The sequence below is a fragment of the Episyrphus balteatus genome, chromosome 1 (genome assembly GCF_945859705.1).
Source record: "Episyrphus balteatus chromosome 1, idEpiBalt1.1, whole genome shotgun sequence".
In the NCBI taxonomy this organism is placed as follows: Eukaryota; Metazoa; Arthropoda; class Insecta; order Diptera; family Syrphidae; genus Episyrphus; species Episyrphus balteatus.
Genome location: NC_079134.1, coordinates 83,507,451 through 83,524,742, shown reverse-complemented (window position 1 = coordinate 83,524,742; position 17,292 = coordinate 83,507,451). Strand labels below are relative to the sequence as shown.

Sequence of the window (17,292 nt, the reverse complement as noted above, 5' to 3'; positions counted from 1 at the left end):
GTTTTATGTAATTTCATTGTATTTGAGTGAGTTAATACAAAATGACAGCCATTTAAAGTCAAATTCTTGTTGTTAAAAAACACTTTTTTGTCATTATTTCGAAAAAAGCTTTTATCAGGATTGACATTTTTCTTACCTTTATGTAGTCATATTCATCCCCTGCATTTTAAAGAAAAATCAGATCCTTATCACCAAAGATGGCCGAGCAATTGATAAATGAACGCATTTAAAACCGGTGCGAAAACACCCAAAAATATGTTTTTTTGGGTATAACTCGGCTTTAGAATGTCCTACGACAAAAAAAAGCTATTGATTGTTCGTTACAACATTTTCTATCGATTTGGTGCACATTATTTATAAAAATAAATAATAAGTAATACATTCTGAACCGATTTATTCCCAAAAAACGATATTTTTGGGTGTTTTCGCACCGGTTTTGCATGCGTTCATTTATCAATTGCTCGGCCATCTTTGGTGATAAAAAGCTGATTTTGTAAAATGCAGGAAATTAAGAGGACTACAAAATAGGTTAGAAAAATGTTGACCATAATATAAGCTTTTTTTCGAAATAAAAACGAAAACGTGTTTTTTAACAACTAGAATTTGACTTTAACTGGCTGCCATTTTGTAGTAACTCACATTAAAACAATGAAGTTACATACGACGATAGAAAATATTATAAGGAAGAGAATGAATGTTCAGTGCCGATCTGCCTCTCATCGGCAACACACGTTGTGAAAGTTTAGTCTCGTCAAATTAAGTTTTTCTCGCTGTGTCTCTATTTATGTTGATGTTCTGCATTCAAATCTAATTAAATATACAATGAAACATAAAAAAAAATAAATAATAAATAACCACCCATCCATCCATTAAAATTAAATAAAAACCCTAAAAAAGTCGCGCCGTGAAAAAAAAATTAAATTCAAAGTGCAAGTGTCATACAAGTGTATGCGTACAGCACAATTATCTCCCCCATGCAAACAATAATACAAAAAAAAACATAAACCTCTGCAATAAACAACAACATTAAGCCAACACATCACTCTCCATCATAACACAAAAAAAAAAATATATCAACAACAACAACATCCACCACTGCAGTAACTGCTTCTCAACAAGCAGCAAAAACTAATCATCCACCAGTGATCATGATAAAAAAAAAAAACTTGTGTCGCGATGTGTTAAATGACAATGAGCACAGTGAGTAATCCTTTCTTTGTCCCTCCCCTTTCTTCTTTCACAATTAGTTTTTAACTGTGGTATTGTACGTAGAAACTCTTCTTGCAGTGCCAGAGTTGTTGCAAATCTGACTCGGATATATTATTGATTTTTTTTTTTTACTAAATAGCCAACAGGGGCGGATCAGTTCAAATTGTCACTAAGGCATAACACTAGTGACAATTTGTTTTTGTGAAGTTCTAAATGGGATTAAGATAAGGAAATCATTATAGGTAATTGTCCGAATAGGTTTTAGATAGTTTTTGATTTTTGAAATGGTTTATAAATTCAGGGTTGACTATTCCAACGTTCCTGGGCTAAGATCCAATTTCTGTGACGTGTACATTTATACTGTACAGTACAGGCCAGCTGTTTTGGCACTGACGAAACACAAATAGGTGAAAATACGGATTATTCTGAATTTAACCTATTTGGGTATAACTTGGTGCCATTATTCTTTTCCCACCATGGTCTCGCCGTTTATATTAGAAACGATGTCGCATACCAACTTCAACCACAATACGGTCCATGTATAAACACAAATTTTAATTTCATGTGGTTTAAATTCACGGTAAATAAGCGCATCACTCATACGTGTTTTATTTATAGAAGCCCCAATCTGGACAGTAATTCAACTTCTAACGAACTTGATGCTCTGTCCGACTCCATTCAAAGGATTGTTTCCCTTTATCCTCGCACTGAAATCGTTATTACGGGCGATTTCAATGTACACAATTCTTCGTGGCTTCGCTATTCTGGCCAGACAACACCCGAAGGAAGGTATGCCGAGATCTTTGCTGAGTTAAACCATTTAACTCAGCTTGTCGACGAGCCTACTCGAATATCGGACGTTAATGGTCGAGCTGAAAACACTCTAGACTTGTTTCTTACCTTTGACACTGATAAAAACACTGTTAGTGTATTATCGCCTCTAGGCACATCAGACCATTGTGTCATATCTGCTAATTTCTCGTGCCAAATAAACCCAGTTAAAGAAAAACCACCAAAGAGAACAGTCTGGCAATACGAGAAAGCAAACTGGGAGGGTCTCAACGATTTCTTTAAAAACTTTAAGTGGTCGCTATGCTTCCTTGATAGTGACGTTGATTCCTGTACAGATATGATCACTAATTTAATTCTCTCCGGAATGAGAAATTTTATCCCTAACAGGGTTAAAACTATCAAACCAAAAGAGAATGCATGGTTTGATTCGAGCTGTAAAGAGGTTATCAGAGTTAAAGAGGTAAGCTTTCGATGTTACAAAGCCAACCCCACTGAGGAAAACCGAAAAAAGTTCAAACAAGCTAGAAAGGCCAGCAACGCCCATATTCGACGAACCAAATTTTTGCATGATCAAGAATTAAGGCAAAAAATACTACAATGTCCCAAAGGTAGTAAAAATTTTTGGTCATTTGTAAAAAATTTTTGCAACACCACCTCGTCGTCGGTTCCAACGCTCGTCTTCAATTACACTCCATTTGTTAGTTCTGTCGACAAATCTAACCTACTTGCGAGGCAGTTCGCTGCCAACTCAACACTGCCTGATAGTGTCATGGCTCCGCCAGTACTTGAGCGCGTACAGGGCCGGTTTTAGGGGGGGGCAGCCTGGGCCGTCGCCCAGAGGCGCAAGGACTGAGGGGCGCCGCAGGCGCCCCGAACTTTTACAAAAGTTTTATAAATAACGAAGTCTATCCAATCGATGTTTTATTTATTTTTACTTTCACACAGGCGCCCCAATTTTTTTCTATTTTACTTTTTCAACGGCGCTCGTATTGTTTGTTTTAAACTTTTTGAAGAATGAAGCCCCCCCAGTTTTGAGTTAATTTGTTTTTCTTCCGGAAGGACAATGGTGTCCAAAATCTTCGTTCATCTTTGAAGAACAAGGCGCCCCAATTTATTTTGAAAGACTAAAGCAATCTTAATATTCCTCCAACCAATTTAATTTTTGCAAAGTCGCCCCTATATATAAAACACTAAATCATAGCTGGTAATATCCAGGCTGTAATAATGAATAAAGAAACAGAAGGGAGACAGACAGAATCCCGAAATTAAAAGTGCAGGAAGCCCAAAATCCAGAATACCCTGAATTCCGAAAACCCAAAAACCCGAAACCCCAAAATCCCGAAAACCCAGAATCCGAAAATCCCCAAAAACCAAAATCCCGAAAACCCAAAATCCAGAAAGGCCAAAAATTGACAGCTTCTCCATTTCTCATAAAAAACTACGTTTGTGTGTGAGAATAAAAGAATAGATCTGTTCGTTGTTTCCTCCTCCAGGGCACTCAAGTCATGTCAATTAACTGTCAAAAAAATCAGAGTTTCTCGGGTTTTCACTTTACATCGAACGCCTTTAGTTTCATCAGCGAACATCGAACACAGAGGAAATAACTCTGGTTGAAAAAGGAGCTACAAAAAACGCTTGACAACGAATTCGGAGCGACCCAGAGTGCCCTAGAGCTCACAACGAACAAACCTAATACTTATAAAGGTATGTCGTTTTCGATTGGCCATCCGGAAGCGTCCGGAATCATTCAGAAGCCTGCTACAAGTTTTTTATTCTCCTACAGAAAAAATTATTTGATTTTTCACCAATACAGATATTAAGATTCAGAATTGGGTGGAAGTGATTCAAACTTTTTTATTGGATTTCAGAATGAGTGAATCATTGAGTTATTCCAATCGAAAACGACATTAATGTACCTACTTGAAAAAGTTTTTGAAAAATATTGTTCAAATAAAACCAACTGTACCTACTCTTTAAATGTTATAAACAAAAAAGTCAGAAATAAAGGTAAACTTGTCAATTGAGCCTAAATGACATGAATATTTAATTTTTTTTAAAGTTAACCTTATGTACTTTAATAAACTGCACATTGTCAATAAATGCATTAACAAGTATATGAGAGGTAAGACATAATCTGCTATTGCTTTTTTCGTGATTTTAAAAATTGTTTTAAAATGATTTTTTTTTTTGAGAGGCGCCACTTGCAATCTTGCCCAGAGGCGCCGGTAGTGCTTAAACCGGCACTGAGCGCGTAAACGGATTCATGGGACAAATCTTCTTTCGCACTCGTACAGTAGCAAGAGTTCTTAAAGATCTTGACATACATAAATCCGCTGGCCCGGATAGTATCCCCCCCCCATCGTTCTGAAGAGGTGTTCTTCCAGGCTGGCAAAACCACTGCGTAAGCTTTTTCATCTGTCCTATTCTACTGGTGTCTTCCCGAGTAGATGGAGAACAGCATTTGTCCAGCCTGTACTTAAAAAAGACGAATCTTCCTCACCCTCAAACTACCGACCGATCGCACTTACGTCCCTTCTTTCCAAGGTCATGGAAACGTTGATTAACTTTCAACTTAAGAAATATCTTGAGGAACGGAAGCTTCTTAATGACCGGCAGTACGGCTTTCGTAGCAACAGGTCCACTGGTGATCTGATAGTTTATCTCACCGAGCAGTGGAACAAATCTTTACATCGTTTTGGAGAAAGTAAGATTGTTGCACTAGATATTTCAAAGGCATTTGATAGAGTTTGGCACCAAGCTCTTCTTTCGAAAATGCGTGCTTTTGGCGTCGATGAATCTCTTCTTCGTTGGATTAGAAATTACCTTCCGAAGCGTTCAATACAAGTCGTATTGGATGGATTCAAGTCTGAAACCCACAAAATAAATGCTGGTGTGCCACAGGGCTGCGTTCTGTCTCCGACACTCTTTCTCATTTTTATAAATGATCTCCTGTCTGAAACTTCTAATCCACTCAACTGTTTTGCTGATGATAGTACCCTCAGTTTTTCATATTCGTTTCCTGATTCTCGCCCATGTTCTTCTGATGTGGATCTCGAACGGCTTAATATGATTAACTCATTAAATTCTTGATAGCATTGTCGAATGGGGAATAAAAAATCGCGTAGAATTTAATGCGTCAAAAACACAATGCTGTTTACTTTCATTAAAGCGAAACCTTCTTCCCATGCCACTTTCCATGAGAGGTACTTGCATCGAGGAAACCGACCAGCTTTCAGTTCTCGGTATGTGCATTACAAACCACCTTCTGTGGAATGAACACATATTCGACGTAGCCAAAAACTCTGCGAAATGTTTAGGTTTCCTCCGAAGATGCAAGAAATTTTGCTCCCCGTCTGATCTAGCTGTTATTTATAAGGCATATATCCATCCAAAGCTAGAATATAACTCCCACATATGGGCAGGTGCTCCAATAACGTCGTTGAGTTTCTTGGATAGAATACAAAATAGAGCTATAAAAATGATAACAGGGCCGTCTTTAACTATCTTGGGGCCCTTGAGCACACAAGAATTTGGGGCCCTTTTGGAAAGTAAAATAAGTACAATGGTTGGCTAAAAATCAATGGTTGGTTAAAAAGGGCTGCCAATATATCGTTCCATATAAAGTACCTAGTGTCTTTATTATTGGTAGGGGGTGCCAATAATACGCACATTGAGACATCAAACGTTGCCACTGCCAATAATTGTACATTTTATACTGCCAATAATTTCCCTGTACCGGTTATAAGTTTCTGTTTGAAGAATTGGAAAAAAGAGCTCAAACGGATTGATAGATTCGCTAAAAACTCGATACAGACGATTTGTACGTGATTTCCAAGAGACTTATTTTATTTTATTTTATTTTATTTTATTTTATTTTATTTTATTTTATTCTTAAACGATTTGATGGAAGCATTTTCATTGAAATCATTTAAGTCGTTTCCAAAATCAAGAAAGCGGATTTATAATAGGTACCTAACTTCTAAAAAAATATTTTTTCAATTAAAAAAATACTTTTCCTGATATAGCTTTTCAACTCGACAAATACAAGCTGAAACTAAACAAAATGACAAAAAATTTTAAAACTAAAACCTAGTCTTGAAGTGAAATTGAAAATTTTCATATAAAACCAGCACGACGAAATACGAAAGTTTTTCGATGCACATTTACGCAGCTTAACCACCGAAATTCTTTACTATGTTAGAATATTTGGAGAGTTTTCAATCGTTTTTCACTGACATTTAACTGTTCAAGTAATTTTTCTTACTCTAAAAGAATTTTTTGACTTTGGAGACTTATTAGAAAAACTTTTAATTTAAATCAACCAAAGACTGTTTTTTCTTGTTTGCCATTCAAAGTTTTTAAAATTTTTAATAAATAATCATTTTTATCATAAAAAAAACGACTTCCATGGATCGAAACTAGGTTTTATGGTTTTCTCATAGATTCTATAGCCAGAACTGGACCACACTGCAGGCATCAGCTTTCCAATACAAAACCACACTGCAAGCAATACAAAAAAAATTGGTTCACTCCGTCCAAAGTTATGAGTTAACAAACATAAAAAAATAAATTTAAAAAAAAAAACAGACAAATTGAATACCTCCTCCTTTTTGGAAGTCGGTAAAAAAAATCAGAAAATGTGCAAATACGGGATAATAACGGGACAATTTCCAAAATACGGGACACTTTTACGTCCCGGGTTTCTTAAATAAAAACCCGGGACAAGCTGTTGAAATGCGGGACAGTCCCGGATAAACCGGGACGGATGGTCACCGTAATTCATAACTAATCGCAAAAACTTAATTTCATATTTTGATTTATGAAGAAATACGCTTTTCTTTTTAACAAACCTGTGTGGAGGAAATTTATTTCATCCTACACATATTTTTTTTTAATTTGTATTTTTTTTTCTTTTTAAAGCTTTTGCTTTCAAAGATCACATTTCTAAAATGCAAATTAAACATATAAATATACTATTTTTACTCGGTACTTTTTTATAGAAAAAAAACATTTATGTTTTGATGTTTTCGCAAAAAAGGGCTGCCAATATATCGTTCCATATAAAGTACCTAGTGTCTTTATTATTGGTAGGGGGTGCCAATAATACGCACATTGAGACATCAAACGTTGCCACTGCCAATAATTGTACATTTTATACTGCCAATAATTTCCCTGTACCGGTTATAAGTTTCTGTTTGAAGAATTGGAAAAAAGAGCTCAAACGGATTGATAGATTCGCTAAAAACTCGATACAGACGATTTGTACGTGATTTCCAAGAGACTTATTTTATTTTATTTTATTTTATTTTATTTTATTTTATTTTATTTTATTTTATTTTATTTTATTTTATTTTATTTTATTTTATTTTATTTTATTTTATTTTATTTTATTTTATTTTATTTTATTTTATTTTATTTTATTTTATTTTATTTTATTTTATTTTATTTTATTTTATTTTATTTTATTTTATTTTATTTTATTTTATTTTATTTTATTTTATTTTATTTTATTTTATTTTATTTTATTTTATTTTATTTTATTTTATTTTATTTTATTTTATTTTATTTTATTTTATTTTATTTTATTTTATTTTATTTTATTTTATTTTATTTTATTTTATTTTATTTTATTTTATTTTATTTTATTTTATTTTATTTTATTTTATTTTATTTTATTTTATTTTATTTTATTTTATTTTATTTTATTTTATTTTATTTTATTTTATTTTATTTTATTTTATTTTATTTTATTTTATTTTATTTTATTTTATTTTATTTTATTTTATTTTATTTTATTTTATTTTATTTTATTTTATTTTATTTTATTTTATTTTATTTTATTTTATTTTATTTTATTTTATTTTATTTTATTTTATTTTATTTTATTTTATTTTATTTTATTTTATTTTATTTTATTTTATTTTATTTTATTTTATTTTATTTTATTTTATTTTATTTTATTTTATTTTATTTTATTTTATTTTATTTTATTTTATTTTATTTTATTTTATTTTATTTTATTTTATTTTATTTTATTTTATTTTATTTTATTTTATTTTATTTTATTTTATTTTATTTTATTTTATTTTATTTTATTTTATTTTATTTTATTTTAATGTCTCCTTTTTAACGGATATCTCCAATATAAAGTTTTCGAGATATTGCAATTTTCTCAAAAACGGATAAGGATTTTGCTTTGAAAAAAACATGTAATGCTGCAAATAAGAACGCACTTTTGAAATAAGAATTATATTTTTTGGACCGTTATTAACGGTACCTACTTGCCGATTTCTTAATGTACCGATTTCTTAATGTAAACGACACAACCGATTTTAATGAATATTTTGACATAAAAAGGTTTATACAAAAAAATTATCAAAACATTGATGTACCGTCGGCAATAGTTTTTTTTTAAACGTTTTCCAACGGAAAAAGTATTGATGTTTTTTAGCCAACGAATTGATTCTTTTTTCGTCTTTTAATACGAATCTACACATATTTTTACACTGATTTTAACACGCACTACAAATTTGACAGTTTTGGGAACTTCCAACGAAATTATTATTTAAGGAAAAAGATAATGGAAGAGAATTCGTTGTTTTTATCAATAATAAATAATCTTACCTACAGTGTTTTCTTGTTTTTTGAAAATATTATTGTCTTATTTTTTGGAAAATTTAATTTGGGTTTGGTCGTTTGGATTTAAATTTTTGTCCGCATACAACGCCACATAATTTGTTTTCATTTTGAAAACATATTGTATTTTCCGTATAGGTGTAGAAAAAACTTTATTTGGTTGCCATATAAAAACTAAAATTTTTTGGTGATGGTCTGCCCGAAAAAAATGTTTTGAGAATAAATGTGTGAGAACCCCCCCAAAAACCCCAAAAAACCTGAGGTGAAAAACAGAAAACTATGAGGCAAAAGGTGGAAACGAGCTTTTAAACCATATGAAGGGTTTCTTTATTGTTATTGACTATGCTTAAGGAAATGATTCATGGGTAGGGTATACTAGCAAGAAGTGAGGGCATGCAAAAAATTTTTGGTTTCTTACACATTTTTTTAATGAGCACGTTTATAAGCCGAAAATCATATCATATAATTTGCCATGATATAATAACTTTTACATGATTACTTGTATCTCGATTCACGAACGATCTATCATAACTACGGTGACCATATTTCTAGAAGCGAAACCTGGGACAGATAAAAAATTCGTTGGATCGTTTTGAAAATATTGATTTTTCACAAAAAAAAAAAATAAAAATTTAATTTTTTTAAAATAAGTTTTGATAATTTCCTTATTTTGATACGATGATTTCTTAAACGATTTGATGGAAGCATTTTCATTGAAATCATTTAAGTCGTTTCCAAAATCAAGAAAGCGGATTTATAATAGGTACCTAACTTCTAAAAAAATATTTTTTCAATTAAAAAAATACTTTTCCTGATATAGCTTTTCAACTCGACAAATACAAGCTGAAACTAAACAAAATGACAAAAAATTTTAAAACTAAAACCTAGTCTTGAAGTGAAATTGAAAATTTTCATATAAAACCAGCACGACGAAATACGAAAGTTTTTCGATGCACATTTACGCAGCTTAACCACCGAAATTCTTTACTATGTTAGAATATTTGGAGAGTTTTCAATCGTTTTTCACTGACATTTAACTGTTCAAGTAATTTTTCTTACTCTAAAAGAATTTTTTGACTTTGGAGACTTATTAGAAAAACTTTTAATTTAAATCAACCAAAGACTGTTTTTTCTTGTTTGCCATTCAAAGTTTTTAAAATTTTTAATAAATAATCATTTTTATCATAAAAAAAACGACTTCCATGGATCGAAACTAGGTTTTATGGTTTTCTCATAGATTCTATAGCCAGAACTGGACCACACTGCAGGCATCAGCTTTCCAATACAAAACCACACTGCAAGCAATACAAAAAAAATTGGTTCACTCCGTCCAAAGTTATGAGTTAACAAACATAAAAAAATAAATTTAAAAAAAAAAACAGACAAATTGAATACCTCCTCCTTTTTGGAAGTCGGTAAAAAAAATCAGAAAATGTGCAAATACGGGATAATAACGGGACAATTTCCAAAATACGGGACACTTTTACGTCCCGGGTTTCTTAAATAAAAACCCGGGACAAGCTGTTGAAATGCGGGACAGTCCCGGATAAACCGGGACGGATGGTCACCGTAATTCATAACTAATCGCAAAAACTTAATTTCATATTTTGATTTATGAAGAAATACGCTTTTCTTTTTAACAAACCTGTGTGGAGGAAATTTATTTCATCCTACACATATTTTTTTTTAATTTGTATTTTTTTTTCTTTTTAAAGCTTTTGCTTTCAAAGATCACATTTCTAAAATGCAAATTAAACATATAAATATACTATTTTTACTCGGTACTTTTTTATAGAAAAAAAACATTTATGTTTTGATGTTTTCGCAAAAAAATAATGATGCTGAAACATTGGTAAATCGAAACTTCAAAGTTTTTTTTAAGTGAACCGCAGCAGGCGAGTTCCATTCAAAACACGATTGTGGAAGAAAAACTTTTCTGATTTCTTTGGTCCCGGGTACAAAGGTGTTAAGTCAGAAAAGGTAATTTTGAGAAAAATTGAAATTGAAGTTTCAATTTTTGTTTGTAAATCTGAATATTGTTATTATGAAAAAGTAATGATGCAGAAACATCATCTATAAGATCCTTTTTAGTATACAATATGCTATTGACCAGAAAATGACCGTTCTTAAAAAAAATTTGTTTTGACTTAACACTTTAGAGCCATTTAGTCCAAAGGTGTTGAGTGAAGAAAAATCTTTTTTTACATTGATAACAAAGTTTAATTTATAAAAGAAAGTTGGAATTTTCAATGTGAATAGTTACCAAATGTGAGAATTCTTTTTGAAATAATATAACACTATAGAAAAATGGTTTTTCGTTTTCTGTCTCCCTCTTGACTTAACGCCTTAGGATCAATTTTGTTATTTAAAAATTAAAAATTAATTAAAATTACTGACTTAAACCCTTTGTACCGAATCATTTCTAACGGGAGGAGATCCGCTAGAGCTATGGCGATAGGACCAAACGAAAGAGAAAAAAAAAACTGACTGAAGTCCAATAAAATCCGAACATTGATTTTTTTGACAGAATCCCTTTGTACCCGGCAGCAAAGAATTATTTTCGTACTTTTAGTACAGTTGAACAGAATTTTGTAAAAATATAGGTAATTTTCTCCAAGCCGGTCACTGCGATTTTTATAAAAATATGCAACTGCAATCGCAATGTAAAATGTAGTATGGTCAACGTTGATTCAATTTTGATTTAAAAAAATTTTAAATTATGGTCTTCAACGCAAAATCATTCGGAAAAACAGTTAAATCAAAGTGGTTTCCGTTTATTTTAACTAGTTTGAAGTGTAGAACGGTTATTAACTTCTAACTTTGTTTAAAATGACAACCTCAATAATTTCAACAGATTTTTTTTAACAAAAGCTTTGATTGTATTAATTAAAAATTTAATATAGAAAAATTTATTTTTTGGATTAAGAAAAATATATTTATTTTTTAAATATCAATTTACGAAAACGGGATATTTTTTCAAATCTTAGTTTTAATTTGGTTAAATATTTAGCCGAGGATAAGTTTTTGACATTTGTATCTATGTCTGTTGAATAAAGAATTTATCTTGGGCTTTATTTAGCTGTGAGAATTGGGGCGCATCTTGTATTTATTTGCGAAACAATAACAAAACAAAATCCTGCTTTTGTTGTAAAGCTAATAAAAACAATCTGATCTGGATCACGAGGAAAATAAAAAACAGCTAAAGTGAAATATATTGAAAAATATGGATTTTCCCTAATACACACTCATAATGTTGCATTACTTTCCCAATTTTCTTTCTTTATTTTCAGTTTTTGATTATTTATTAAAAAAAAACATTAATCCTTCTGCAAATAATTTATCCTCTGAAGAAAAAAATTTGACCGGGTCCCAGAGCAAAGTAAATGTTTGACAGCTGAAATTTTTTGTTTATTCAAAAATGTATTGTCAAAAATTTAACCTCGGCTAAATATTTAACCCAATTCACACACGGCGTTATGTAGTGTGAAATAACAATTACAACAAATGGTACGCCAACTATATTTTGAATCGTATTTTTTTAATTTTGTATGTATGTTTCTAAAAACATATTTGACATACTATTGAGCTTAATTTAAGCTCCGAAACAAAATCCTCTCGAAAATACATTTGATCTTAGAATTTGGATAGAATTTTGTATTTTAGATAAAATTAAGCATATATGTATTTTGAGCACTTGACCATTATTTTTGATTATCTTGGAAGTAAGTTTTTTTTAGTCCTGTGACCCCCTCCAAACCAAATTTCTAGATCCGCGCCTGCTTCAAGGAATGCTCATCAGTTTACCCTAGAGTCCAATTTCGGATTTACCGTCAAATACACAGATTTTTTCTTCAGCCGCACTACACGAATGTGGAACGCATTACCCGCTTCTGGTTTTCCATCGCATTTCAAAACTCAGGACTTCAAAACTAATGTTCATCGGTATCTCCTTTCAAACCCCTCTCTATTTTCCTAATGCTCGTACTGTGTTCACCATATTAAGGGTAGACTAATTCCTTTAGTGCGCGCTAATCATAAAAAAAAAAATTTCTGGTCTACGACGTACTGGAGCAAAGACATTAGCTTGGAAGTAAAATATCCCAAAAAATGCATTTTTGTGAATAGCTCCGCTAAAAAGAATGATCAGGTGGTGAGAAATTGGATTTAAGCCTTTTAAATATACCCCTATCGATCTATGAAATAAAAACTGACAGTGCCTCTGTGCGCAAGGTCAAAATACGCGCAGTTTTGGAATTTATTTTTGATGGAATCAGATGCGTGTTAATAATGCGTGAAAATGGCATCCATATCTAATTTTCCTATTTCTTCCCGATAGCTGGTTTTGAAAATCACCTCCTCAAATATGTATTGTTTAGTTTTTGTCTCCTGAAACTTTTTTTCATGGATTTTTTTCATTTTGATTGTTTCTATTCAATTAAAGCCACTTATTTTTTTTTTGTGAAAAAATGTGTTCATGATTAAATTAAACCAGAACTCGGTTATGTTTTTGGGTGTTTTTGTTTTTTACGATATTGTTTATGTTTCCCTCTTATCAATCTGTGGAATTCATTTTTTTATCATTCAAACAAAATCAGCGTTTTAATTAAGTTATGTACAGTGCATCTTGAAAAATCACTTTTTTTTTATTACTTTGTCGTTATGCTGGAATCTTGAAAAAAATACTTTTTTAAATAAATTTTCCTCTTTCTTATAGAACGGGTGACGGCATATTATATGGCTACAAATCAGGGCGAACTGAATGTTTTTTTAAAGAAAGTGCTCATTATTTTACTGGCATCCCCCCACCATCGGATCCAATGAGTACAATTGCTAAGCGTGCAAAATCGCGTTTAGAAGAAGAATTTTCGATAATTTTGTTTTAATTAGACTTAATTTTCTTTAACAATCCTTTCCATACAAATATTAGAAATATATGTACATATTTGAGTCAAGTATAATATCGTCACCTGAATGCAAGAACCAAACTCAATTTTCGTAGTTTTGAGAAATTTTAAATTTTCCATTCCGTTTTCAAATTCGAACGAATATTAGAATTGTTGTTTATAACAACAATACTTCCGGAAAACTAGTTATCTGCTTATTGCAGTTAAACAAAGATAGATTCAACGCGGAAGAAACCCCTGATATCTCAAAACTGAAAAAACCGAGTTAGCTGTTTCTTGTACTCAGGGGGGCTGTTTCTCGACAAGCTACATCAACTACATCAGCTACATTTACTACATCAGCTACATTTACTACATCGACGTTAAAACCAACAGTAAGGCTTCATTTAATATTGGGAAATATTGTTTGTGGTCGGAATAATTCAAACATACTTAAATTTTATCCGTGTGGTCCGATGGGATGGAGATATTGAAGTTTAAAGTCGTTGATGTAGTATATGCAGTAGGGTGTGTCACTTTTGTATGGCCGAAAAAAAGTACTCTAATTTTGCAATTTAATAGTGGTCAAAAGTTTTATTAGGCTCTTAGGTTTAATAATATGTAAAAAAAAATCATAATATCGTTCGCCTTTCGCTCGCTCAAATCGGTTGAAGTTGTTAGGAAAAAAACGTTTTTATATGAAAAAATGTGTTTTTTCCTTCGCATATTATCTCGGAGCTTCTTAACTAATAGACCAGTGCCAATAATTTTTGAAAATAAAAAAATTATTAGCAGCATTAGGGTGGTGGGAAAATTTAGAATAAATGGTGTATGAAAGGGGAAAAATAAATTGCCCACAAAAAAATTGGGGAAAGGGGGTGGGTGGGCGAAAAAGTGGGATGGGTGTCAAAAATCATGGTTTTTTACGATTTCTGTCAAAACTAGACGTCTTATCGAAAAAAGTCAAATGCAAAAGTTGTAGGTAGTATAAATGTCTACAACTTTTACTCAAACAATTTTTTTCTATAACCTCAAAAATATTGGAAAAAATGCAAAAATACGATTTAATTATTTATTTTTATCTTTTACAAAAATGGTTGGATTTTAACAAAACTTGGTTTAAAACTACTTTGTTATGTTTTCTATCTATTAAAAATATTTTTTGAGCAAAAAGTGAATTTTTGGATTTTTGACGAATTTAATTTGAAAAAATAGCCTGTTTTTCAATCAAAAAAGTTACCGAAAAAATTTTTGATTTTTGAAAATTTTGGAATGCAATTATTTAGCTTAAAACCGTTTTTTAAAGATTGTGTGGAAAAACTATACTTTTGTTTTAGAAAATATTGAGAAAAATTGCAAAAGACAAAAAAAACGATTTTTAAGATTGATTTTTCCGTAAATGACAGTAATATTGGCGAGAAATAATTTTCCATAGAAACCAAATTATATTTTTCTAATGGTCATTGACCTTTTTAATTTGAATCAATTACTAGAATAGCTCTTACGTGCAAAGTTTTTGAGATATTGAGTTTTGAACGTCCAAAACACTATTGTGCTGACTTTTGGCATGGTAATATGTCAAAAACGTGATGTGATAGAATTTTTCTGACTTCGGATTCCATCTCAGCGCACAAAAAACCATTAGAAAAATATACTTTGATTTCTATAAAAAAAACTTTTTGACTAGTGAATTCGAACAGGGAAGAAAAAATCGAATGCCTTGTTCGAATTCACTAGTCAAAAAGTTTTTTTTTATAGAAATCAAAGTATATTTTTCTAATGGTTTTTTGTGCGCTGAGCTCGAATCCGAAGTCAGAAAAATTCTATCACATCACGTTTTTGACATATTACCATGCAAAACATCACAAAAATAGTGTTTTGGACGTTCAAAATTCAATATCTCAAAAACTTTTCACGCTAGAGCTATTCTAATGCTAGATTCAAATTAAGAAGATCAAAGGCCATTAGAAAAGTATAATTTAGTTTCTGTGGAAAATTATTTCTCGCCAATATTACTGTCATTTACGGAAAAATCAATCTTAAAAATCGTTTTTTTTTGTCTTTTTCAATTTTTCTCAATATTTTCTAAAACAAAAGTATAGTTTTTTCACACAATCTTAAATAATAGGTTTTAATCTAAATAATTTCATTTCAAACTTTTCAAAATTCAAAAATTTTTTCGGTAACTTTTTTGATTGAAAAATAGGCTATTTTTTCAAATTAAATTCGTCAAAAATCCAAAAATTCACTTTTTGCTCAAAAAATATTTTTAATAGATAGAAAACATAACAAAGTAGTTTTTAACCAAGTTTTGTTAAAATCCAACCATTTTTGTAAAAGATAAAAATAAAAAATTAAAAAATCGTATTTTTGCATTTTTTCCAATATTTTTGAGGTTATGGAAAAAAATTGTTTGAGTAAAAGTTGTAGACATTTATACTACCTACAACTTTTGCATTTGACTTTTTTCGATAAGACGTCTAGTTTTGACAGAAATCGTAAAAAACCATGATTTTTGACACCCACCCCACTTTTTCGCCCACCCACCCCCTTTCCCCCCATTTTTTTGTGGGCAATTTATTTTTCCCCTTTCATACACCATTTATCCTAAATTTTCCCACCACCCTTATGCTGCTAATAATTTGTTCAACTTTTGCCCTCTGAAAACCGGATTGGCACTGGTCTATAAGTGTTCAATTCCAACATATATAAGCTTAAAAGTTTTTTTTATAAAGATATATACATATTTAATATGTTTGTTTTTGTATTCAAAACGGCGCAGTTAAAAAAAAAAACATTTATTTAAAAAATCTCTAGAAATTCAAATTTCTTCGATTTCTTCCTATATTTTGAGCGAGCCAAAGATATTAATTAAAATGAAAATTGTAAACGCAACATTTATTTTTGATAAGTAATGTAACTTTTAAAAGCTATTACATTTGGAAATTCCATACTTTAGCATTTTGACTCACCCTAATATGCAGTAAATGAAAATGTAGCGAGAAATAGGCCCCAAGTGACAGTATGAACAAAAAAAAAAGATAAAGTGCATCAATAGTGAAGTTCTCCACCAAACTTTAAATAAATATTGAATACAATACAAACTTGAAAATATTATTCATAAAAGTAGTGCAATGTTAAATAAATCTATTTAAGACAACAGTGTTTAAAGGTAAGAAGCTGACGAAAATTTCGATGTACTGTTTTTTCTTCATTTTTATATTATAAAAATATGTTGTAATTCAAGATGTGATAAACTAACACACATTATTTTAATTTTGTTATTTACCTAATGTATTATGTTTTATTATGTATTATGTATTATCTAATACTTTCTAATATGCAGGGAGTTTGGTAAGGAATGGATAAAACTGAAATAACAGATATTTTCTACATGGTTTATTTCATTTTGAACAAACTCCTGTAGGTATTTCTGTTTGCTTTTTTTTGCTATTTAGAACTCTATTTTGCTAAATTCAAATTGCAATATTATTCGTTGTAAGATGTAAGTACAACTTTGAAAACCTGATAATTCTATTTTTTGTTTGAAAACTAAAATAAAAAGGCATGTTTCTAAAATAATAAACCAGTGTCAAACTATTTGTCGCACGAAAAATTTGCAAATACCTTTATGATTTGAAATAAACTTTTCTCTCTTTCGCTTGTTCATTTTATTTAATTTAATTTAATTTAATTTAATTTAATTTAATTTAATTTAATTTAATTTAATTTAATTTAATTTAATTTAATTTAATTTAATTTAATTTAATTT

At 30.4% G+C, this 17,292-nt stretch overlaps 1 protein-coding gene across 9 annotated transcripts in view; it reads left to right on the top strand.

Moving 5' to 3' along the window:
- LOC129906876 (uncharacterized) overlaps positions 1 to 17,292 on the top strand; it is a 564,039-nt gene that overhangs the window by 443,642 nt on the left and 103,105 nt on the right. For 3 of the 9 annotated variants that reach the window (XM_055982838.1, XM_055982837.1, XM_055982835.1), the window contains one exon: positions 13,352 to 16,606. The exons of the other annotated variants lie outside the window; for them this stretch is intronic. In XM_055982838.1, the coding sequence (XP_055838813.1) occupies positions 13,352 to 13,520 (169 nt within the window). In that variant the 3' untranslated portion in view covers positions 13,521 to 16,606. Of the gene's footprint in view, positions 1 to 13,351; positions 16,607 to 17,292 lie in introns of those variants that run through there. 9 annotated transcript variants of the gene reach the window in all.